The sequence below is a fragment of the Mus pahari genome, chromosome 17, assembly GCF_900095145.1.
Source record: "Mus pahari chromosome 17, PAHARI_EIJ_v1.1, whole genome shotgun sequence".
In the NCBI taxonomy this organism is placed as follows: domain Eukaryota; kingdom Metazoa; phylum Chordata; class Mammalia; order Rodentia; family Muridae; genus Mus; species Mus pahari.
The window spans coordinates 60,484,328-60,510,917 of record NC_034606.1 but is presented as its reverse complement, the minus strand read 5'-3'; the positions used below and the strand labels follow the sequence as shown (position 1 = coordinate 60,510,917).

Sequence of the window (26,590 nt, the reverse complement as noted above, 5' to 3'; positions counted from 1 at the left end):
GTAAAGATCACCCTGTGCAACCCTGCCCTAGGGAAGAGATCCCTGGTTTTCAGGTCACAGGGTAAAGGACTTCCCAACCCAGTTTCTCCTCAGTCACTGTACTGACCGCGGTGACATCTACTGGGTTAATGATCAAACCGTCCAGTCAAAACCACAGTGACAGACAATGCCCACTGCCTTCCGTCTCAACTGAGAAAAGTAACTTGGAGAAAAGAATATACAGATAGGGCGATTATCTCCTCATACAGAGCCTTAACGGGAAGGAAAGTTCCTGGCAGGTGCTCCCGGGATGTCTCCACTGCCAGAGGACAAAGGGAACACTCACCCCTTAACTATTAGCTTTCTTAGTTTGCCTGATTGAAATTAACTTCACCTGGGTACTGAGACCATGAATCCAGTGTGCTTGGCCATCAGCTAACAATGCCCAGGGCGGGGAGGGTGGGAGGAACCTACAGAATATTTAACCTTTTACCAGTTCCTAATTCCTGAACCATTTAGTTGCCATTTTAGTTAAAGCTTGAAGGGTTTTTGGAATCAGTGAATTGACTGATATGAGGAAAACTTTAATTTCATGTTTTCTTCTGTCAACTACAGCAGCTCTGCTCCCTGTGTTAATGTTCAATTACAGAGCACCTTAATTCCCTTAAATAAAATAAGCCTGTGAGTAAGAAACTTGAACTCATCTGCTTCTTGTCCTTGGTCTTAAGGCTGGGAGGAGAGAGGCTCACAGAGAGTGGACATGTTGGCAGAGCTGGGGTTCAATCTAGGAAGGGCCCAGAGCCCCCCACTCACCCGTCCTCCCAATTCAACAGAACCAGAGTGGGTGAAGCGGAGAGTCGGGGCCTGTGCAGACGTGTGATGACGTGCCTGGTGAGCAGTAGTCCGAGCTTGCTTCTGTGAGACACTCCTTCAGTGAGTCTTTAACTACCAGGACATAAACCAACAAGGGCAGAGGGCATGGGGACCTGTGCTTGAAAGACACAACACACAGGCACTTAGCGACTGGCTTAGGCACTGGAGAAATCCCATCCTAAACGAGGAAGGGCCAGAGGCAAGTTTATTTCAACCACACAGGTTCTTCTAGAACTGAAGGCCAAGGTGAGGCAGAGGGATAAGCCAAATTACACTTAAATCAGTTATCACTTGTTTCAAATCCTGGGACTATTTAATATATCACCTCTCCCTCTTTGTCTCAGACGGTCTCCCCCTACACCGGTCCTCTTTCCCCCTCTCTTTCCCACCCTTGGGGGGTGTCAGGGGACTTGACAGGGGATGGGATGGGACAGATAAGACAGTCCAAGATGTCTACCAAGCTCTCTAACTGCTTCTATTTTCTCATAGAGATCTAACATGAGTCCTTCATCCTTGGAAGGGTTAAAGAGTCCACACTAAGGGCAGGAAAAAGCCTGCACCAGTGCCTAGAGCCCACGCCACACACAGCCCACCTCCTCCCTGTCTTCTTCTCCTTTTGTACTCTGGTTGAAGTATTTCATAAATAGCTGGAGCTGAGGGCAAAAGACCTAAAAATACCAACACTGAGGGTTTCTAACAGCAAACAGTGCAGCCAAGTCACAGTGAAGGAAGCCTGGAACTGCAAGGGGACGCAGCAAAATTCCCTAGATAAAAGTGGGGGGCTCGGGGGTTGGAGGGGACGGCAGTGGAGGGAGGAACGAACACATCTTCAGGCTGGTCATCTGAGACAAATGCATCCACACGGGAACAAAAGACATTACCAAAAAGAGACACAAAGCAAGAAGCATTTGGAGGACAAAAAAAAAAAACCTATGAAAACTCAAACTTCGGCAGAAATTAAAGTCACCAGCAGGCTTGAGCCATCCAATTCTGGGTGTGCTCATTAAGTTGGATCAAGAGATCAAAGAGTAATCGTGCAAAGTGTGGGAGCCAATATCAGATGACAGAATTATTCACGAGCTAAGACAGAGAAAGAAAAAAAATCCCAGCATATATCACATTTTTTTTTCTTTCTAGAATTAAAGGCTATTTTGCTCCTCAAATTAAACTTTCTCAAAAAAAAAAAAAAAATGTAGTCAGGTGTGATGGTGCATACTTTTAATCCCAGCACTTGGGAGGCAGGCAGACTGCTGGGAGTTCAAGGCCAACATGGTCTATATGGGTGGGTCTCAACCTGTGGGCCTCCACCCCTTTGGGGTTCGACTGACCCTTTCCTAGGGTCCAGCATCAGATACTTGCATTATAATTTTAACAGTTGTAAAACAACAGTTATGAAGTAGCAACAAAAATGATGTATGACCGGGGGGATCAGCACAACATGAGGAATATATGACAAGGTCACGGCACTGGGGAACGTGAGAACCACTGGTCTACACAGTCCGTGAGTTCCAGGACAGCCAAGGACAACAGTTTAAAAACAAAAAGGAAAGACTGGCCAGAGTGAAGGATCTGCTAATGTTTCCACACATTAACAGGACGTAAATCAGGATTCAAAAAGAAAAGCCCACAAAAATCCCAGAGGAAAGGGTTTACATACGGAAGATCAGAATCTGATGCCTAGAACTTGTCAAGAACGAGCTGGAGAAACATCTTTGAGTGCAAGGTGTCAACCTTCAGAAAGCAGATGACTTCTATCCACCCTGGATGTGCAAACTTAACTAAGTCATCACTTAAAATCCAGGAAGAGGAAGACATTTCCAGACGTGTCTCATCCATCTCTGCAACTTCCGCCTTCCTCTGTGAGGCCCTGGAAAATGTGTCCACGAAACACTCAACTGACAGTAAAGACAACACATAGCAGGGCCCTCCTACAAGACAGAGCCTAAAGGAGCTGGCAGGAAGGTGCTGAGTGGAAACCATTCTCAGCCCTGAGAGGAATGGAAGGTTCCAGAGGCTCTTCCTCCAAAGATGACCTTGACAGAATCCCTGTGTAGCTGGTTATATCGAAGAGAGATTTACAACTGGTATAGAATTTGAGGCTGAATTATTCATAACTATATCAAAAATTAACAATAAAAAAAAAGTCAATATTGGCCGTGCAACCTAACCGTGAGAAGGAAAAGTAAATCAAACTATATTAAACGGTTCATCTGTGGAGAAGATTCCACAGTTGCAATAAAGTAAACACTGAATATCGATCTCACCCAAATTACAGTACGATTACAATATGATTACAGCTGGCAAAATGAGAACTGAGAAGCAAGGGGCAAGGAGGAAGGGAAGCAAACTAAATGCTGGCACCGAGGGATGGTGCCTAAAACTGGGAAACAGATAAATTACAATGTCAGTGTGTTGATTAAAAAGGCACACCCGATACCCCCTGACAGCTCACAACTGCCTGGAACTCTAGTTCTAGGGGAAGCGGGTACCCTCTTCTGTTCTCCACGGGTCTCTGCACACACATGGTACACAGAAACTCGTGTAGGTATGCACATATTCACACACAGAACAAATAAACACGTTTTTACAAAAAAAAGAAGAGTTCAGTGGTAGAGCACTTGACAAGCAGACATACACTCTAGGGTCAATCATCAAGTCTAAGGAGAGAGAGAGAGAGAGAGAGAGAGAGAGAGAGAGAGAGAGAGAGAGAATGAATGCTCACTTCAAACATCTCGTGAGAGTCAGCACCTACAATATGCTGGACCCTACGCTACATGCAAAAGATGTATCCGTGTGCAAACCATGAGATGTTCCTTTGTGGGAGGCTTGTGGGAGGACTTCTAAAGTAACTCACTCTGCTCAGTGAAAAGAAGGACATTAAGGGGTTGCTATGACAGATTATATCTCAGGCAACTATTGGGGCAGGGTGGGGAGAGGAGACTCCCTGAGGAACGACATCTGAAGCCTGAAAGAATGGGACAGAAGCTGACTGTGCGGAAAAAGGAAAGCTTTAGGGGACGAGGGGAGACCGATGGTGCGATCACAGAAAAGGTTTGGGTGCGCTCACGACAATGCCTTGGGGTCAGTCACCGAGACTGAAAGGACATAAAAGAGAAAAGAGGCCACCCTCAAATGGAACACCTCTTGATACCCAGCCAATATGACCCCAAAGGAAGGCGGGGGGGGGGGGACAAGCTGAGGTAGAGGAATCCAGATGGACCCCAATGAAACATAAACTGTGAGGCAGACAAGAGCTGAGTACCCCAGCATCACAGAGCTGTCTGATGCCAGAGTGTGCGTCACACACCAGCCAGTAGACTACTCTTGGGGACAGTTAACAAGGTTGACTGAAGTGGAGACAGAAAAGACAAAGTCAAGATCATTTTGAAAGGAGAACTCGGGTTCTGGAAGGAATGAAGATACCAAAAGAGTACACATGGTGGGACTCATGCCTCCAGCTGCATATGTAGCAGAGGATGGCATCAATGGAAGGGGAGGCCCTTGGTCCTGTGAAGGCTTGATGCCCCAGTGAAAGGGAATGCTTGGGCGGTCAAGGGGAAGCACCCTCACAGAAGCAGAGGGAAGGGGATGGGATGGGGGTTTGAGGAGGGAAAACCGGGAAAGGGGATAACATTTGAAATGTAAATAAATAAAATATCCAATTAAAAGAAAGAGATGTCAAAGGAGAAACCAGGGCTGGTTCCCACTACATGTAGGTAGCATTTCAATCTGGAGATGGGGAGGAGGAGGTAACACCGTCCGTCCACGAACAGAGTCAGTGACACACGAAGCAAATCTAAACTTCATTCTTGGAAAAGCAGGCAAATGGAGAGTTTGAAACTCAAAACAGTTAAAAAGTACTACATTGAAGCCCTTGGCACAGAAGAATATGCAGAGAAAGGGGGCCCAAAACCATAGCAGGAAAAAAAAAAATAATAAAGTCACCATTCCAATGTCCTACGAAGAAGGAAATGCTATCAAGGGACCAAAGAATACACAGCAGGAGCTGGGAAGACAAATTGGGAAGTAATTACAAGAAGGAAGTGAGCCTTGAGTGAGCAGAGTTTCAATGAAGTAGCATCCATCCAGGGGCTAGGGAAATAAAACATTTCAGGAAGGAGACAGTAGAAAACCCCGGGGTTCCACTCAAGATCCACTGTGACTCACTGTGCAGGGCCCAGGACTCTGTCTTAGAGTGATCATCTAGAAGTGTGCTCCGATGACCTAAGGATCCAGAATAGTGACCCTCAAGGATGTCCCATCCTGCCAAGCTTAGTAAGAGCTCTCCTGGAGAGCAACCAGGAAACCCTGGGACCCACCTGTGAACCAAAAAGGCCTCTGATGGGCAAGCTTCCCAAGCAGGAAGTAGACAACGTCCTGGCAGAGAATACAAGGCTTGTGAGCACCGGGCAGAACTGTTTTATACGGCTGCTGTGTTTTTCTAACTCAGGGCCTGTGGGAAGGAAATGAACGCAATGAAGCTAGAATGTCTCATCCGGCTGATGCAGAGACACAGGAGAGGTGGGATTCTCAAATCCCGGTTCTCAGCGATGAAGCACAAATCACCAACCATTTTGCTCATCCGATTCCTCCAAATCAAATACATCTGAGAATAAAATCACAAATGTCTAAACCCATGACTTTAAACCACAAGTGGCCCTTTTAAAATATGCAACTGGCACAGACTGAACCCATTCATGGACCATAAGGCTTCGCTGCACATGTACATCCTGTGTAGATCACCTCAGTCAAGTTCATTAGCACACACACCACCTCCCTCCCTGCTGGGCACTGCACCCCTAGAACTCACTCACCTTCACTTTAAGAACCATCTGATGGCACCTGCCCATTCCCCCTCCTCCAGGGCCTGACAACCACTGCTCAGCTCTCTGCTTCAGTGAGTTTGACATTTTCAAATTCCACATATATGCAGTATTTGGCTTTCTTTTCTGCCTTATTTATTTAGCACGATGTCCTTGAGATTCATACATGCTATCACAAATGGCACAATTCCTTTTTTATATGGCTGAATAACACTAATAGGCATGTGCATACACACACACACACACACACACACACATACATTCAAACATGCACACATATCCCATAATAGTCACAGGCATATAGATAGATAGATAGATATACATACACACATGTATACACATGCATACATATCCCATAATAGGCATATATATACATATAAACACATACACACATGTATACATATCCCATAATAGTCATGGGCACATATATACATACACACACATACACACATGCATACATATCCCATAACCCATAGGCATGTACATACACACACACACACACACACACACACACACACACACACACACACACACACACACACACACACACACACACACATATATATATATATATATATATATATATATATATATATAAAATGGAAGATATATATATATATCTCCCATAATACTCATAGGCATGTACACACACACATACATACCCCTAATAGTCACAGACATGTACATACATATACACACACGAGTGAGTATGTACATACATGCATACATATCCCATAATTTCTTTATCCATTTATCATCAACAGACAGGTATTTCCATATTTAATCTACTGCAAATAACCCTTCAATGCACATGGAGATGCAGATCTTGATTTCATTTCCTCTGGGTATATACTAAGACTGTCTGATAGTGCGGAAGTTCTACTCTTTCAACTTTCCCTTGACTCACCACACTGGTTTTCATAATAACGCAGCAATTCACATTCCTATGGAGGTATACATGTGTTCCCTTTTCTCCACACCTCACAAACAATCGTTGTCTCACCAACTCACCAATTGCTTAACAGAAGTTCTAAGACGCTGAAGCAAGCGCTCTTCTTCCAATATAGTAAATGCTCAAAGTTAATAAGTGGTCTCATTTGGAGACCTCAACACAGGGCCAAAGACACAGGACTTAGAAATCAGAAAGACTTAGGTTCAAATTTCAGTTCTAACTGTTCCCGTAGTGTGTGTGTGTGTGTGTGTGTGTGTGTGTGTGTGTGTACTTGTAAAACCTGAGTCCTAAATGGCAGGGCAGTTACACATGGTCATCGGTTTGACCTAGGTGGGAACTGTGTTCCTTATAGGTTCAGAACATTAATTATTCTCTTTCTTTTTATTCTAGAATGTACGGCCATGCCTCTGAAGTTCAGACAGCAACAGTTACTCACTTATAGGCTTTTTCTAGCCTATTAAATATTTTTCATCCAAAAATGTAAAAAAAAAAAAAAAAAAACTAGTAGAAATTTTTCTAGAAATTTTTTTAAAGTGACTCAAAATATATTTTGTACAAAATAGTAAAATGAATTGCTATGGAAACGTCTTACAGTGGGAGCTAGGTGGAATGGTCCACACTCATGATCTAGTGCTGCAGAGGTAGGCAACAGGAAACTCAAGTATTTAGGGACATCCTTCAGACACAGGGACATGATCATCCATCTCAGAAAACAATTGAACAAAAATATTTTCTTTCCCTCATGTGTACTGGTTTTGCTTCCACACACCCCAGGGATGTGACAGCCCTTGATAGCAATGAATCTGTGAAACATGTTTATATAGATTGCAAAGTAGTTCTACACATTTTGGCCATTGTTCCTCAACACCTTAACATCCTTGGGTCTACCCACAACACTGCCCAGCTAGCAGCCCTGGTTCCAAGGAAGTTCAGTTCTGAATCTTCCACCCATGACAACCATTTCTTTGTGCGATATTTACACTGAGCCACACAGTCACCTGGAGGCTACAGAGCCACACCCAGGAAACACAAGCACACAGAACTGACAACACTTTCCCAGTGAAAACCATGACTCTAAACATCTAGGATGACAGCGAAAGTCATGGCTTTTTTGTCATTTAAGAAAACTTACATCTACAGAGCCAAAAAATTTAATTCAGCGAATTTGGCCTGTGACCGCCCACAGTTACATCTTCAGCATGAACACAAAGAACATCTAAAGCACTGTTCCATGAAATAGTATTTCCATCAGACAACGTTCGATCTGCTGAGGGGCCACAGGCTCCCCCTTGTCACACCAGCACCCTGACTGAAGCATGCCATTCAAGCACCCTGAGCAACATGAAAGGTTACCAAAATCCTGTTTTCATTTATACCAACATTAACACCAACATTAACATTGCCTTGCCGAACATTTCCCCCAAAGGGATCCTGACCCACAATGCAGTGGGCCACAGGAAATACACTTAGTGTTTGTATACAGCATCCCATTATTTTTAGCAGCCCATGTGGACCAAAAGTTAGGGTAGTGCAATTCAACAAATGGTGCCTAGGAGCTAACAAACACATACCATCAAGTTACACAGTACACAAGAACGTTATGGACTTTTCTCCAGAACCGGCCATGTGAGGGGAGACCTACATACAAGTGCTGTTCAAACACAACCAGGGGGAATCTTACCCAGACCGGATGGTAGAGGAGTATGAGGAGCCAGAAAAGGTCTCCTGGAGTCAGGAACATCACCTGAAGGACGAGGAGGTATCAATAAATACAATAAACAAACATAACGGCTGGCGTTGGGCAACAGAAAGCCCAAAAGAGGCGTCAGACCTGAGTCCCAGGCCTGGCTCTCCAACAAGCGTCTGACCTTGACCAAGCGTCTGACCTTGACCAAGCCATTCTAACCTTCCTGGTTCTCCATTTTCCTTTCGTTTGAGCATGGCCAGGTCGGTCAGTCAGTCGGCCAGACTCTTGCTGCACACCAGAACTGCCCCGGAGCTCTTCAGAAACCCCATTTCCCTCATCCAGAAATGCGGTTTTACTGGATGGGCCTCTTTACTTCTCCGAAACCTCCAGCTGTTACCAACGTGTAAACCAGGGCTGAGATTTCGCTCATGAAGCTACCTCTCAAATCCCTGCCGTGTTAATCTTGGTATATTATAATCCTCCTGAGACCTTAAAATCCCAGTGTAGACTGCATCTCAGACAATTAAACCAGCACCTCGGGGTGGGGATCAGTTCCCAGGCACCTGAAAATTCCCAAGCTGGTGCCAAGCCCTACCCAAGGTTGACGCCCACTGTTCCGGACCTGCATTTCCGGTTCCTATACAGGCAATGATGGATGGGAGAAAGAAGGGAAGAGAAGCCGGTAAGTCTCCCCCCCCCCCCATTCCCATCTTAAATTAAGAAGACAGCCGGACGCCAGAGGCTGCTGGTGACTTATAAATGGTCTGCAGACAGCAGTTGATTTCAGGTGAGTATGTCCTTCACGTCCCTGCATGATAGGTGGGAAAGTTCCAAACTGCTCTTGTTCTAAATTTAAAATCCAGTGGCATACTTCTCTAACAATGGCTCCGCAGTGTGTTCTCTGCAACTCTCGGTTAGAATTTGATTTGCATGATTGCCTGTAACATGAGCATTGCAGTCCTCACTCCCGAGGTTACTTAAATCCACTTATTAGGCACTGGTGGAGCAAACACACAGTAATTAGAAACACTGCAGACAGCCTTTTAAATCTTTGCTGAATTACACATTTCCTGCACCCAAGCCCATATGCATAACATGTCTGTAGCGCCATAAAAATCAGAGCCTCAGAAACACGAATGTGGACACACAAGTCATCTCGGGACCTCCTTGGGACTGCTAAAGATGGCTTTAGAAGAGGGCGAACCTCTGCCTGGCCTTCTCACAGCTAGAAGTCCCAGGTGAAAATGAACTCTCCGTGGGCCTGGAAAAAAAGAGAAAGCCTCGGAGGGGCAGCCTTTCCACTTCCAGAAACCAAAAGCGCATCGGCTCCACTGTGGCACAGTTTATACAATAATGGCAGGTGACACCTAAGGCTGAGAGGCTAGAGTGGGAAACCCGGGGCCACGCAGAGCAGTGTTCCACCCTTAGTATCCAAGCCACGGCGGTTGGCTTATGGGACCTGCTAACCTCAGGAATTGCTGGCCCTCCTGGCCTACACTGAGATCTTTGATGAGAAGTATGACTGCCCACATTCCATTAGAAGCTGCCCCTTGCCACGACTAGGACCAGGCAGAAAGGTGTGGGTCACATGCTACAGCTGTCCTTACAAGACTGTTTAACTGAAAGTGGGCACTCTTGCTAATTAATGACTCAGATGGGACCCCTATTCCTGGGCACAGCTGGCTGAGGGTTGAGATGACCTCAGCGGCCAAGGAAAACCCCTCCGTGCACAGCATGGGCCTCTTCGGAGAGGCTGGAAGATTTTTCACTCAGTGCTAGCCAACAATAAACAGGAAGCGAAGACAAAGACTGTTTTCACCAAAGGCAGAGAGACCTACTGCCTTTATTAAGTGGTTCTTTCCATCTTGGCTTTAAAGGGAATCCAGCTAGCCACTTTGGGAGTTGGAATGGGGGTGGCTCCGGAAACAGCCTGAATGCCCACTAATAGCTGACCAAACCACCCACACACACACACCACACACACACACACACACACACACACACACACACACACACTTACTGACTTACTTACTTGATGGACTGCTACATAGTATTTCAGGCACCCAAGCGAGCTCGCGAGCACGCGCGCACGCACACATACACACACACACACACACACACACACACACACACTTACTTGATGGACTGCTACATAGTATTTCAGGCACCCAAGCGAGCATGAGAATGCACACACACTTACTTGATGGATTGCTACATAGTATCTCAGGCCAGTCAGAGCACGGCTGTCTCCTTATGACACATTAACACATGGAGAAAACTGCCTGGACAGAATGCAAAGTGCAAAAGTCAGAGGAGGTAGTTGCTTGGCAGAAGAGCCCTCGGAGAGAGAATGTTCTTCCTTCAAACTCCTTCACAGCAGTAGGAACTGTCTTCTCCTCTACCTGTCCCCCTTCCCCTTTAATAACAGACACGAACTTGGCGGAGCGTTATTTTTGGGTTCTTCTTTATATTAATCTCCCCACACGCAAAGCAATGCAACGCTGTTTTAAACAGAGGGTTAGGGAATGCAACTCCTCACAATCCCGTGTCCAAGTCCTAACACCTAGCTCCTTTGGAGGTGACTTTTGCAAGAGGCAGCCTTTAAGGAAATGATTATGTTAATTAGCATAAGGCTGGTAGGGTGGACCCTAATCCAGTCAGAAGAATTCTTGCTGCAGGAAGAGGTGCCAAGTGCCTGTGTGTGTGTGGAGGAAAACCATACAGGGACACAGAGAGGGCATCTGGGTGCCGGCAGGTAGGCTGACCTCGAGAGACAGGGGGTGCTGACACCCTGACCTAGGCCTTCCAGGGCTACATGAAAAGAAACATCTGTTGTTTCAAGACCCCGTTCTGGGATGCTCTTACGGTTGCCATAGCAACTTACAACAACTGAAGAAAAGGCAGACTCAACTCCTTCAACAAGTACAGTGATGACTCTTCCTGGCTTGGGAGGGGCTGGGGAGGGGCAGTGAACATGTGACACTTCCCCCATGGTTGTGGGGCAGTGGACCTGTGACACTTTCCTCGTGGTTGTGGGGCAGTGGACCTGTGACACTTTCCCCGTGGTTGTGGGGCAGTGGACCTGTGACACTTTCCCCATGGTTGTGGGGCAGTGGACCTGTGACACTTTTCCCCGTGGTTGTGGGGCAGTGGACCTGTGACACTTTCCCCGTGGTTGTGGGGCAGTGGACCTGTGACACTTTCCCCGTGGTTGTGGGGCAGTGGACCTGTGAGAATCCTGCGACTCTTCCGTGGCTCATCCTGACTCTCCCAGTCTCCTGTGACTCATGAGCGAATGGAAATTGCCAAACCCTGAATGCCCTAAATCAATTTTAGGTTGCTTTTACATAAAAGTAACTGCATAGGCTAATGGCAGCGAGTTTTAAACAACTAAATGTAGTGGTTCCAGCTGTAAACTCAGGAAAGCCATTTTCATAATGAAAATGCCGATGCTTTTTTTTTTAAATTAAGGATGGAATTGCCAACATAAAAAACCTAACAAGAAGTAAGGGCTCACTCCTTCCACTCTCAAATGAAAGGGTTGAGAACACTGTGAAAGGCTTTGCAATTTGAATTACCGGAAATTGTCTAGAACGTAAGCCTGGGACTTCTCCAGCTGCTAGACGCTTGACACGGGGCTCCCAGGCTCCCAGGCTCCCAGGCTCCCAGGCCCTCTGACTCTTGCTATCACAGCCCCTGGTCCTGTGCTGAGAGCCCCTGGTCCTGTGCTGAGAGCCCCTGGTCCTGCGCTGAGAGCCCCTGGCCCTGTGCTGAGAGCCCCTGGTCCTGTGCTGAGAGCCCCTGGNCCTGTGCTGAGAGCCCCTGGTCCTGTGCTGAGAGCCCCTGGCCCTGTGCTGAGAGCCCCTGGTCCTGTGCTGAGAGCCATGATGCAGAAGTGAAGAGGGTATCACCACATCTAAGTCAGCTATGCTAACACCCCACGTGTGTGCAACGCTGGAGATCCCGCTGACGACCTTGCACACATCCAGCAAGTGACTCTACCCATGACCCAAATTTCCACACCTTTTTTTTTTGCTCTGTGAATTTGGCCTTAAAGGAAGGATTAATTATATATCCTAAAAATCCATGTACACTAACACAAATATGCATGGGTACGCAGAGGTACGTTTTAACAACTAAACATTATCTTTCGGCTCTCGTGAGAGTAATCTATTAAAAGTGTGCGTCAGCTCTCCACTCCCCCACCCTGTTCCGTCACAGAGTAAGGTACCCTCGACTGCTTTTTCTGTTCTTCTGGAAACAGAAACTTTTCCAATATAAGAAGCAGCCGAGATGCAGAGACCTCTCCGCAGCATATGGGCTGGGGGCCAAAGAGAATGAGAAACTCACACACTAGAGTGACGCCTGACTACCCCACACACCAGCCAGGAAAGACACACCTTTAACACTGAAAATTAATACTGTCCTACAGAGAAGCAGGAGACAACACCTACAGTGTCAGGGATTGGAGCAAGGAGGCAGGAGAGTGGTAATTTTGAGGTCAAACAGAGATACAAAGTGGCACATTTGTGGGGGTTGGGGGGCTGGAAGGGTGATGACAAGAATTCCTTTAGGGAGAAAACAAAGGCTAAACATGAAATGCGGCCTGAGATTTATACTGACAGCTCACAATTATAATTCATTATAAAATGAAAAAGCTAAGGCATGCGATTTATAATAATCAACGAATGACCTCATCGATGAAACTGCACACCAAATTCCCCTCGTTTATAAGCTTCCATGGACCCTGTGCTGACAGCACTCCAGGACTGACGCTGGCCATTTCCTCCTAGAGTTCTAAAGTCTTGTAGAACACGCACCATATTTTTAATACTTTTAATATTATTCTGTTTTACATTTACAGATGTTTTACCTACACGTCTGTCTGTGCATCATATGCATGCCAGGTGCCCAAGCAGGTCAGAAGAGGGCATCAGGTTCCTGGAAACTCAGTTGTGAGCCACCATGGGGGTGCTTGGAACCTAACCCAGCTCCCCTACAAGAGCATCCAGTGCCCTTCACTGCTGAGCCATCACCTCCCCAGCCCCGACCTACCCCTGTACCTCATTTTGTTTACTCCCTTCGACATAAAGTCTGGCAGTGAACACAAAAGAAGACTCTGCTATGTGTTTGCAGGTAAACAGGATACAGTAAATATATGTGACAGAATATTACTCAGCTACTCAGTGTGATTTGTGATATATATATTATAGGTATAGAATACATAATGAAAAGTTCCAGAAATTAATAACGGTGATGGCTGAATAACTAAGTATGCATAGTGCTAGGGAAAATTAGAAAATGGTTAAAATGATAAATGTTATGTACATATTACCACAATGAAAGAAATACAGTGAGAGGTAGCAATGCTTGTCAGCAAGGCAAGTGAAAAGAGCCTATGTCTGAACCACATAAAGCTACAAATGTCCCTCTGAAAGGGCAGGGAGCCGGCTTGCCCAAGCTTTTCCAGGGCTTGTATTTGGGAGGCATTGTGGCAGGGTAAGCTTGTTTGTTGCAATTTTCCAGCTTCTTTGTTGCTCGTTTGTTACAGTTCTCCATGGTTTCCAAATTCTCTAGAACTGCTCATATAATCAACCCTTGCAAATAAAAAGGGGTGTGGTATAGTCAGAGGGAGAGATACCAAGCTTATCGTGGGCAGGTTAAATCCGGATCAAAGTCAATTCACCTTTTGGACTATTCATGCAGCCTGTCACTGGGGCTTGCCGTCCCTGTGGCGGCCCAAACTCCTGAGTTAAGACTTTTATCTTTGTTATAAGGAAATGTTTGTCTTGCTTTTGTTTTTCTTTTTCTCTATGGCAAGAAAGCATGCAGCTCAGATCTGTTGCACTAGTAGGCATGCCTCCCCCAGCCAGAGCGTCACAACTGATGGGTTTGCTCTGGACATACAAGTAACTGACTGGATCGTGAACAGTTGTTCTCAAGAGACAGTGAATGTCTTCAGGACAGGAACCTGGGACAAGATGTGGAGGTGACCTGAAGGAAACAGCAGACTTACCATTGTGGATGAACTAGAAGCAAGGCAATCAGAGTCGCACAAACTCAGGCAGATGCCACACCGAAAGGACTGCCATTATCACACATGCCAAGAAAACACTCCCTGTCTTAGTGACCCCACTAATGGGGACAGTCATGCTTCTCTCCTGAATATTTAACAGGATGGAAGGTTCAGAGTCTGTTCTCAACAGGCGATCAAGCCATACCATGAACTTCCTTTCATTTCCTGTTCAAATGAAGTGTCTAATAAAAAAACAAACAGGCTGGGCAGTGGTGGCGCACGCCTTTAATCCCAGCACTCCGGAGGCAGAGGCAGGCAGATTTCTGCGTTTGAGGACAGCCTGGTCTACAGAGTGAGTTCCAGGACAGCCAGGGCTACAGAGAGAAACACTGTCTCGAAAAACCAAAACCGAACAAACAAACAAAAAACACAACAGCGAAATCCTAAAAGTGTTAACATTAACAGGCACTGTGGTAGAAGCACAGGAAAATGTTCTACATACTTTTCACTGACCCCAGTGAAGACCTTGTAATAAAGTTCTCAAGAATTTTCCTACTCTTTGTTCCGCAATAATAGAAAACCATTCATCAGGACAACGATGGGTCAGTGACCTCATATACCAGAGAAACCATCAAGACAAGACGCTTGCATTTCCTTTTTTTGATAATCCTGTTTTGAGCTCTTGCATTCCTTTAACTGCAGTGGGTCCTCAGAGTCCTTAGAAAGGTCTGTTACCCTGATGAACACACTCCCAGGCAAGCTCCCAAGCTTTGAAAAAAAAAAAAAAAAAAACCTGATTCTGAGTGACTATGGTGCTCCCCAGACAACCCAGAGGTCTAGTGTGACCAACAATGGGCACTGTGTCTGTTCCATGACCGTTGATCTACATGCAGGTTTGAAGTTCCCCACATGTTTTAGCGAGCTGATAGCATCAAAAGTTGCATCATATCAACACCAAACCAAACCCTCCCTGTGGAAAGGCAGCTCCTATCTTTGCTATGATCAACCTCCTTCCCATAAAAACACACTCTGCCTTACTAAGCCAACAATACCAGAGAACAGTCAGCCCCTGGGAATTTCCTTTGTGCACAATAAACTACACACAAGCTGAACTTGCTACCTTAGAGCTGGGGAGCTCAAATTCATAAGCATGCACATAAGCAATAAGCCAGGCTTGCCTGACAGAAGAGAAAATACTTTGCCATGGTCCATCACGTTGTAGAACAATGACTCTGAACCTTGCTAATGCTGTGGCCCTTCCAAGAGCATGACAGTGGCTAGTCCCTGTGGGGTTCTAGCAGGTGAGGGCCTGCCCTGTGTGGACGCCAAGGCCATCCCTGCCATGCTCAGTCGGAGCCAAAGCATTTTCAAACCGTTTCTGTACTCTGCCGCTGTCATCATCCACTTAGTGTATGTGTGAGAGTGTGTGTGTGTGCATGCATGTGTGTGTGCATGCATGTGTGAGTGTGTGCATGCATGTGTGTGCATGCATGTGTGAGTGTGTGCATGCATGTGTGAGTGTGCGCATGCACACTCTCTGGGATTTTTGCTTGTTTTTCTTTTGTTGTTGGTTTTTTTTTTTCCCAAAAACTATGGCTCTCGGCTTTTCACACACACGATCCTTTAGCAGGATCTGGTAAAATCCAAAACCCCTTTCCCTAGGGGGAAAAGAAAATCTCAAAAGCAGAAACACATAGAAAGTATTATCCAGAAGCTCTGAGAATCCCGAACCCCTAAGCCCACCATACATACCCGGAGGAGGAATACTATATAGTCTAAACATTTCTGGGTGACGGCTACAGGCCAAGCACCAAGAAGATCCCACCTCAAGCCCAGCCCCCTACATTCTGACTGCCAGCCCATTCTCCCACGACCTGCCTTGGTTCCCTGTAAAACTGCTGGGAACATCCACCTGCCTTCGTGCTCTCTGTTCAGGAAACAGCTAGTCAGTACTTTGAATATCCTGTCGAATAGAAATAGCGAAACACCTACACCCCCGCAAGCCCCTCCTCCAAGCAGCACCACTTCCTTCTCTCCTTCAGAAGCCCCTGTTCCAGAGATCCCACGGCACTTCCTACCCTCGAGAAGTCACATGCCCCCTTCCCTCTGTTAGAACTGTCAGCAATGTCCTAACAGGCGTGCGTGGTCAGCAACTAATTCATGTTCCATTTTCAGCTTCTAGTAAAATCCCCACTCGGGAGGAAAGCACTCCAGTGTGGTAAACAAACATGAATCAGACACTTTTAATACACGTGTCCCTAACACTCAACCTGATGGAACAAGTGATGTCAAGAAAAATCTTAAAAGGAGCCATGGCAATAACCTAGACACAAGGATGGACAGCAAGGGCAGTCAGGAGCTGGTGTGAATGAGGAAGGCGGCACTTCAAAAGTCAGTCAGAGGGTTCAGGAGCTGAGAGCCGAAAGTTAAAGAGGGAGCAGGCAAGAGAATTATGGGATGAAACATACAGGAATGTGGCTTTATCCTCTGGAAGATAAAGATAGCTTTGTCTGTTTCTTGATTTTACTTAGTAAAGTAATGGAAAGAATAAATAAGCAATCGCGACCTCACTGTATACATGAGCGCCAGCCTTTCATCTTTATGTACTTTATAAACATGTATGCCTGCACATGTGACTAGTTGTGTTTTTACTAAAATGTCTTATGTTTGCTATGTACCCTGTGCTGAATATGAAATCATTTAATGGCTCCTATTAATCATCATCCTTTTGAAAGATAATTATGGTTTTACCACTGTGAACAGATACCATGACCAAGGCCACTCTTATAAAGGACAACATTTAATTGGGGCTGGCTTACAGGTTCAGAGGTTCAGTCCATTATCATCAAGGCAGGAACATGGAGGCATCCAGGCAGGCATGGTGCAGGAGGAACTGAAAGTTCTACATCTTCATCTGAAGGCTGCTAGCACAATACTGACTTCCAGGCAGCTAGGATGAGGGTCTTAAAGCCCACACCCACAGTGACACACCCACTCCAACAATGCCACACCTCCTAACAGTGCCACTCCCTGAGCTAAGCATGCACAAACCATCACAATGTGTGATGGATGCATGCCACACAGTCCATATAACTCACATGCAGCAGAACCGAGCAGAGTTTAACAGTGTTTTCATCTCAAAACTCCATTTCTTTCTTTCTTTCTTTTTTTTTTTTATTTTCACTTGCTTGATTTACAGAAAAAATTAATTTATTTTTCCAATTTTCTGAGAGATGTCCCCTTGGGATCCTGATTAGCACGCTAATAACCCTAGGACATGCGCTCTTGCTTACATCATTCTCCCACACGGGTCTGTTCAAGTTCTCAGGACAGTCCGTCCTTCTCACAAAAGACCCGGAGGGTGACATTTCATATACCTGCTCTGGACAGATAAATCTGAAAATGGAGTGGAAAAGGATGCCATTTGGGAAGACTAAGTCAGCAAGACGAGATGCAAACAGCGATGTGGTCCCTGTGCGGGTCTAGAAACGTGCGGTCGCTTGGAGCCTGGCTGAGAAACCAGAGAAGGAGGAGTTAAAGGGAGCTGGTGTTCCACTGAGGGCACAAAGAGGATGTGAGGATAAGAGGAGAAAGAGGAACAGTGTGAGTGGACAGTGGGTGCCTTTCAAAGGGAGAGAGAACCAGAGGGGATGTGACCTTCCAGGTGTGGCTGAAGGAGCAAAGGTAATGGGCTGCACTGTGAGCTGTCAAGCACCATATGCCTATCGGAAGCCCGGGATCATGGGACAGAAGGAATGGGGCCACAGAAGAACAGACGGGTAGTCATGATGCACCCTAGAGCAGGGATGCGCACAGCATTGCCCTGTGGGTCAAAATGGGGTTCTGCGTCCAGCCCACCACAGGGTTAGGACCAGTCTGAGGTCCCTGATGAACTTCCGGGAGCCGCCGGGGGGGGGGGGGCGGGGTGCGTCCCAGCCTGCACAGAGGCTGAGACTGGCAGGTCTCACTCTTGGGCACCACAGATGCCTTGGAAGAGCTGAAAACGGAGTATGGGCCTGCACTCAGACTCTGGCCCAGGGCCAAAGGGAAAAAGGCAGGAGAAGGGCTCCAGCTGGTTACCACAGGGACAAGAGTTCTAGGCTTGTTCGGTGGCTCAGTTGAGTTGGCTGGAGAGCGCAGGGAGGGCTTCCCGGCAGGAGATTGCTCCAGCATGACAGATCCTGATGAGAAGAGGCAGTCCATGGTTTTAAGGTGTTTATTGTAGAAAGGCAGAGAGATGAAGAGTAGAGAAGTAGAGGCGGGCCATGGCCATGTGGAGAGAGGAGGAAGGGAAGGCAGAGAGAGGGGGAGTAAGAGGGGGCAAACAGCCCTTTTGTAGTGGGTTGGGCCTACTTGGTTGTTGCCAGGTAACTGTGGGGGTGGAGTCCAGACAGAAGTCCAGGAGCTTGGGGCATTGCCTACATGACTGATGGCCACACACCTCTGTGTGTATGTGTTGGGGAGCGTGGGGGGGAGGGCTGTGGGAGGCTGTAGCTGCTACAGGAGCCCAGGGGTCCTGGCTGAACACCTGCTGTCCCTCATAGGTGGAAGTACCACCCACCAGGTCACAGGGTTCAAGGCCTGTGCTCAACAGGGGACTAGGCTGTCTGTGCACAGCTCACTGGCCCCACATTGCCCCTAGAAAATAGGCATGGTAGAGCCAGGGCAGACAGGGCACAAATTCAATTTGAATTAAGTCAGTGGAGCCAAGGAAGGAGAAAGGCCAACCAAGAGGAGAAATGGAGGGTCACTTTGAACCTATTCTGCCCTTGGACTTCCCAAAAAGAATAATTTTCTTTTTCTTTTTTCTTCTTCTTTTTAAAAATAATTTGAAGGTCAGTCAGTTAATTTTAAACAGCAAACTAATCGCATAAAGTTCACCGTGGGGTAGGAATTTACATCTCCGGGCCGCCTCTCAGAGCTTTATCCACCAGCCATATGGAACCAGTGATTAATATTCAGTAGGAAAGGCATTTATAATCGTGTGCCTGCCATTCAAATGTGAAACACTTTCTGCTCCATACACCCAATGATACCTGAATATATCTCCTGTTTAAAATACAATTATGAATAATTTTATGTTTCCTAGCAAGGATGATAATAGAACAATCTATTTTCACTGTTACACAGAACAAAAAAATGAGGACTAAATGCTTCAATTAATCAAGGAATTTAATATGCTTAATAATAAATATCAAACAGTCATTACTTGGGCTATTTAAAGGGCGGTTAGGGTCAAAAGAAGATTCTAACCGCTAGCATTTGCACCCATATTTATTTTCTCTCCGTTCCTGACATTGACAGAGCAAACTTCCTAGACTCACAAATTTGCTTTGCTACATTAGAAGGCTAGAAATCAAATTTGTTTTTCTTGATTTATATGCAGGCAGTCATAATAAGATTCTGTAATGATTAACAGAAGTAACAACCAAATAAATGAGAAAGCACAGCCTATCTGAGGTAAGCATGCAGCAGCAGACAGACATACAGGAAAATAAACTATCCAAAATGCCTTAGGAAAATGTGGTCCAGAGTCTGAAATGACCACTCTGGTGGTGTTGCAGTACATGACGATCCTTCATCAGTTATGTGTGTGTGTGTGTGTGTGTGTGTGTGTGTGTGTGTGTGTGTGTTCACACACATGTGTGTGTGTGCTTGTGTGTACAGGCACAAGAATGCATTTGCACACGTCTGTCAGGTACACCATCAACTTTATGATACCATGATCATAAACTGACCTGTGATAACATCAGAATCAAATGAAGAAACTCCCAGGGGCAGGTGGAGTCATTCAGGACTGTCTCCATCCCAGGATCTCCTCTTAACAAACACTGCCATTAAGTCTGGGATCAGCATCAGTCTCAACTGATGGAGATTCTCAGTTTGGGATTTGTTTCTCTGTGGTTTTGTTTTGCTTTTGTGTTTTTAAGACCCTGTCTCAAAAACCCAGACTAGCCCCCAAACTCATAATTCTCCTGTCTCAGCCTTCCAGTGTGGGGGTTACAGGCATGCACCATCACATGGCTGGTTTTGCTGCTCTGTTCAGAATGGACCTTAACAAACTAAGAAGCCTGTGATTCCAAGGTATCTCCAGGAGCGGTAACCATGGCAACCTCCACCCTCACAGCCCTGCTTTTCCTGGAGGAAAAGAGGTCCAAGGCAGAGGACAAAGCTGCTGCAGTGAGCACCGGTCTTCTCCAAGTGGAAAGGTTACCAGGGTTACAGGTGACCAGCAGATTAAACATGCAAAACTAGAACAAAAAAGAGAAGGAAGGCAAGAGATGGGATGGCATGCATAAATTACAGGAACGGGTGCCCATAAAGTTAAATATTCTCTAACAAATAGACATTTTGACAATCTAAGCATGTTAAAATACTGGTGGCTTGATTTGATCACAAATATAAGAGGTAGTTTTTACATGGAGGAGTTTTAAGTAAAACCTAGCTTATTCTCAATTATAAAATACAAAAGTCAAACTTTAGGTCCAATCTTGAACAGTTATTTTAAAAACATGATTGTTTCACTACCTGTCAATCAGAGGTAACACATAATAAAACACCGGCAGCAGGAATCTCCACTTTCAGGCATTTAAATACGCCCTGTGCATAATCCAGGTCTCTACCTCATTACTAGCTAGTCGTCGGCAGGTCTCGGGTTTTCATTTGCAATTTGGGGAGTTTTTCATAATTTGTTTAACTATAGGTCTTCTAGTAAAAAGGTTAAAGGCTACAGTCTCTACCAAAATGTGACAAACATTTGATAAGAAGCGGAAATATCTGGATGTAGAAGCAAGTACCTGTGATCCTAGCTCTTGGGAGGTGGAGCGGGGGGGAGAGGCAGGAATTCGAGACCAGCCTGAGCTATATGGGACTCTGTCTCAGAATAAATAAATAAATAAACAAACAAAAAACAAACAGAAATACCAGAACAATGAAAATAATAAATAATAATAAAGTACTTGCATTACTTTTCTAACATCAAACTTAGACTATGAGAATAGAAATTGGTTCTTGGCCTGGAGAGACACATGCTCAGTGAGCAGACTGTCTCGCTGACAAATCCTTGGGGTGGGAACAGAACCCACTGCCAAAGGCTGTCCTCTGACCTCTGCATGTGTGCACTATGGCAAGCATGTATCCATAAATAAACAAATAAATAAATAAAAATACAGCTTTTCAATAAATAACTACTAAGCGGATATATATCTCCACATATATGCATATTCATACATATACACGTATACATATATATGTTCAGTCGTTCCAACAAGCAGTTGATAGCAGCACCTATAACACCTGCAGCAAACTGCCCACCCCCAGACAGCCCCGTCTGTTGGGAAAGGTCAGTGGTAACCAGCACGAACTCAGACACCAGAGGTCCCATGTTCAAATGTAAGATCAGCCCCCTCTTAAATTACGTCATAAGTTACCTAGTCAGTGCCTCAGCTTTTGTGACTGTGAAAAGAGATCACGGTGGTGGCCACCCACCAAGACCCTTGTAAGGAATCACTGAGAATCACACCCAGAAAAGAACCCAGTGCCCGGTTCCCATTGTGAGAACTGGCTCACTGCGATATTCTTATGATCATCATCCATATTAATAGTTTAATTATAATCCACCTTATGGGAACTGAGTGAAACCAAGCCCGACTCAGGTCTGTGTGTTCAAGTCCAAGTATTAATCGGCTGGTCTTATAATCCTATATTTCCGTGTATACCATAATTACAATCTGACACTGAGTATGCTCTTAGTTAACTACAAAAGGCTATTATAAGTCAAAGGCCGGTAAAGGGCAGAAATAGGGTCAGGTATGGATCTCCTGCCACAAGACAAAGTCCCTTCTTTTCTTAGTGATCTCAGTGATGGTTCCCAGTACACTGCCACCACATACGCAAAGAACACAAGAAAAATATAGCCTTCCTCTGTTTCCCCAGAGACCATGGAAGGAGGAAAATGGAGTCAAAATATCCAGTTTCTCTCGTTTGCTGGTCTAGAATCTGGTTGGTAAGGGCGCAGGAAAGATGGTCTTCACTGAGCCGAAGCCATGGACCTGAGCAGTCTGACATCACCTAGCAACTCTATGGATGCACAAGTCCCTTTACGTGGCGTTTGCATGTGACCTATCAAATCTCTACACTGTAAATCTGGAGCCCACTGAAGCCACTGCAACCGAAAGGCTAGGCAAACAGCTGTGGTGCTGCGTTGCTTCTGAATAGTGGCGGAAGGGGGCTCACGCTTGAGTCACAGACAGCTCTTCCCCGATGTTTGGTTGTACGCAAAAGTGGAGACGCTGCGGATACAGCAAGGTACTTCCTCCCCTGGCAATAATCACTAACACCATCTCCACCCCACCCCTACCCCTTCCTGGGCCACCTGCAGAAGTCATACACGACCATATTACAAATTCAGGTTTTAGAATCTCCCAGGGAACTTCCTCTCCCTGGTTCTTGAATCTACAGCGCAAAGGTTTGTCCTGATTGCCTTCCTTCTATCCATCGTCTCTCAGGGTTCTCCTTTATAGATGGTTGAACCCTTTGGAAGAGCTTTTGCAAATCTAAAGCATACATCAACATGCCCTAGCCTCTTTACAGGTGTTATCAACCTACAGTCAAACGGGAGGACTCTCAAACAGACAATCTAATCCAAATGCCAAAGTTTACTGACAAGGGAGCTAGGATATCGGTGATTAAGCATAACAAGAATAATAACTGACTCAAAGTAACCTAATATGTTTATATAACTTGGGCAGAACACCATAATTATATATCTTCCTGCTTTGAGACCTTAAGTCCTGTTGAATGAGGTTATTCATTTAAATCTGGGTTCTTAATGATACCTTACATCTTCCAACTTGTGTAGCTCTAAGGCTAACACTTGGAGGTTTTAATCTTTTGTGCCTCTTCCCCGGAGTCCGATTCTATATCAATGTTATTAATGGCACCAGAACGTAGCTCTCAAATCATTTCATGCAATGAATAATTCTGTATGTTTAGGGTCTGAATTGTATTTTCTCTGCCTACAATGGGATTAAGAGCAGCTAGGGCTTGGAGAGAGATTGAAAATCAAGGTCTGGACTCCTGTTGACTTCAAATGAGAAAGCCTGGTGGGGAGCTACATGATGAAGCAAATCATTAAAACTTCATTTATTTTCCTAAGATGTGATGTCCTCCTATCTGCTCTAGAGAAATATTCCAACATTATATGTGTAATAAACTAAGTAAAATGTAAATTTATGCCAGGATTGACGATGTATGAGACAGGAGAATTGGGAGTTGAAGACCAGCTTTGGCAATAGAGGGAAATTAACTCAAAAAAAAAAAAAAACTAACAAATCAAATAATGTAAAACAGGCAAAAAAAAAAAAAAAATGATCTTTCAATTCTGTGGCCTCAATTCTTATGTTAGGAATAGACTCCATCCATCCACCGGTGACAACAGCAGAGAGAGCTTCAGGAGGGGCGAAGGTCACAAGGCTACGGCCAGACTCTAACTTGTCATGAAACGCAGGGAAGACTGGCACAGTGGTCAGACCTCCCACGATTGTAAGCAGAATATTTCCATGCAGAAAGCCATGATCCCTTCTGATGATCACTGCCCCTGCTAGAGTGACGGCTGAACAGTCTTTATTTTACTTAAAAACTGAATACTGACAGACATTAGGCACTGTCATATTTTCCTTTCTCTGAAGACTCTTGTTCATTCTGGTGACAGATGTGATGTTGGATAACTGAAGGAAGGTGACACTGAACAGCTGGGACTACCCATGACCCCACCCCCCACCCCCAACCCAACATGTGAGGGTCTTAATGTACACCTCACCCTCAACAAAGTAGACATGTTCCACAGAACAAGGAGAGGTGTGCAGTCTTGAAAAAAAAAAAAAAAAGCACTCTAAGCTGTTATTAAAACAACGTTATGTCACGTTCTACATCCAGAGTACACAACAAAACTGCAGTGGCAATTCTGCTCCTTGAGGAAGCTGAAATCAGAGATATCGACACCCAAAATGAGTGAGGAACCATGGAAATCTCCTGTTGTGTGACGGTTTCCACAAATTCCAAAGGGACCATTTAATAAAGACATTTTAAAAAAAATCATAACCTGGCTAATTTTTTCCTCAGAGTCGCCATTTATCCATACTCTATTTTTTTAAGTATGCTGATGACTAAATCATCCTACGCAAAATACAATATAATGAAACAAAATACAAACATTGAAATAGATGTTTGCTGTGATTTAAATCTACAGTGTCAACCCCTGACCCCCACCCCCACTCCCACCCCCACCCCCACAGGCTCATGTTTTAAAGCCTCTGGTGCTATTCTGTGGTGTAACTTCAGGAGTAGAATGTTAGAGATGCAGGCTACTAGAAGCAAGCCTTTACTGGCTCTCCCCACCCCTATTCCAGTCTGGCTTCTGCTTCCTGGTCTGTATCATGTGATCAGTTGCCAGCATCTGCCCCTATGGTCAAAGTCAGAGTTACCCCTGCCTGCGGCCACGCCCTCCCTACCAGAAGAACTGAAGTCTCTCTGAAACCGTGAGCCAAGAGACACCTTCCATCCATTGGCTTGTCTGTCAGATATTTTGGTCATGCAGAAACCCAGAACACCTCACAGAACACTGGCCTTCCACATCCAAACTGTTAACTTTGAATCTCATAAAAATGTGAGAATTCTTTGGGCTTGAGAGAAGAGTAAATGATTCCCCCAAATTCATAGTGTTATGGGCACTCACTTATTTTACACTATGAATAAAACTCCTTCGTGGTGTAAAATAAGTATCAAAAGAGAACCCTGATGGGCACCAAATTTTCAGTATGGGCCCTGCCTAAGAGGCAATGGTGACTCATCCTGAAATGGTTGTTTAAAAAGCTCTAATCTTCAGAAATGTAGATTTTTGTATTAAGGATTTTGTGGCCACCACTAAGGTAGTCACATAAACAATTCCTTAAACCCTTTATACTGTCCCCTGTTCTAGTCAAAGTAAATATAGGTCTCCAGGAGAAATTAATTCAAAGCATTTCCTTTAACTTCAAAAGTATGGAAACAGAAGTTGTTAGGTTCTGGATATATACACTTCTGTTAGCTCTCTACCTGCTGAATTGATCTAAAGGGTCTTTCTGAGTTTGCCTACATGCAGCAAATGGCAAAGTTGGTAAATGCCCTGGGTCCTTCACCCTAAGGGAAGCCCTTGGTGTGTGTTTGTTGCTTGTTTGTCATGGGGTCTAAGTTAGTCTGATACTCAAGAGATTCTCCTGCCTCTGCTTCTCAAGTGCTAGGATTAAAGGTGTGCACCACACGCTCAGCCCCCGGAAGGCCCATTAAAGTTCTCCTGAGCTCTACTTTTCAAGATCACAATGTATTTTACTTTTGTTTTTTGTTTTGTTTTGTTTTGAGATAGTATCTCCCATAACTCAGGCTGGCCTCAAACTCAATGGGTAGCTAAGGACAAACTTTACTTCCTGACCCTCTCCCACTCCCAAGTGTAGACGTGACAGGCAGGCACCACCATGTTCAGCTATGATAGTTTTCTCGTTCATAAAGAAACAAAGCTTGAAAGCTTAGACGGTGACTAAAGGGTGACTAAAGGACTCCGCGGGATAGCCTGAAAAACTATTAGTCTGAAACACTAAAAATCAAAAATGGCAGGAACGTGGGCAAGGAAGAAGGCACAGAGAACAGGGTATTAATGTTGATCATTAGCGTTCTCTCATCAAGTACAAGTGTGGCCACGGCCAACCCTGCAAGACACAGCCGTTGCAGTAATAGTGGCACCAAAGTTATGGAAGTAAGCAACCACATCATCATGGATTTAAGGCCCCACAGACAGGAAGAAATCTAACTGTAAAATCTGCCCAAGAGCCCATGGCTGAGAAGCCTACTACTATGGCTTTGCTAGAGTCTAAACACCTCTCTCTCCATTCATGCATTAGTACAACTTGGAAGGAGGAGATAGAAAAGTCAGGAGTTCAAGGCCATCCTCAGTTACATAGTAAGTTCAAAACCAGCCTGAACTACCCTGCCTTAAAAAGAGAAGGGGCTGCACTTGGGTGGATATCCTATGGCAGTGTAATTATTCAGTGATCGGCAGTAATTATTCAGTGATCTGCAGTGTGGCTCTTGAGATCCCAGGAACTACCAGGAGCTGAAAGGCCTCACTCACACCATGGTGAGAACAGACTCTTGGGAGGCAGCTTCAGTAAGACAGCTTATTTTAATGGGGGGGATGCCTCATTTGCATAAGAGGCATTCCAGGTGCT

At 45.2% G+C, this 26,590-nt stretch overlaps 1 protein-coding gene across 6 annotated transcripts in view; it reads right to left on the bottom strand.

Annotated features, from left to right (window-relative positions):
- The window catches only part of Ano6 (anoctamin 6), a 178,997-nt gene that overhangs the window by 131,944 nt on the left and 20,463 nt on the right, over positions 1-26,590 (bottom strand). Inside the window, exons 1-2 of one of the 6 annotated variants that reach the window (XM_029547923.1) lie at positions 8,496-8,899; positions 8,309-8,371 (exon numbers count right to left, since the gene is read on the bottom strand). The exons of 1 other annotated variant lie outside the window; for it this stretch is intronic. In XM_029547923.1, coding sequence (XP_029403783.1) covers positions 8,309-8,371; positions 8,496-8,568 — 136 coding nt within the window. In that variant the 5' untranslated portion in view covers positions 8,569-8,899. Of the gene's footprint in view, positions 1-8,308; positions 8,372-8,495; positions 8,900-26,590 lie in introns of those variants that run through there. 4 more of the 6 variants (XM_029547924.1, XM_029547925.1, XM_021216888.1 and 1 more) reach the window with 4 other exon arrangements.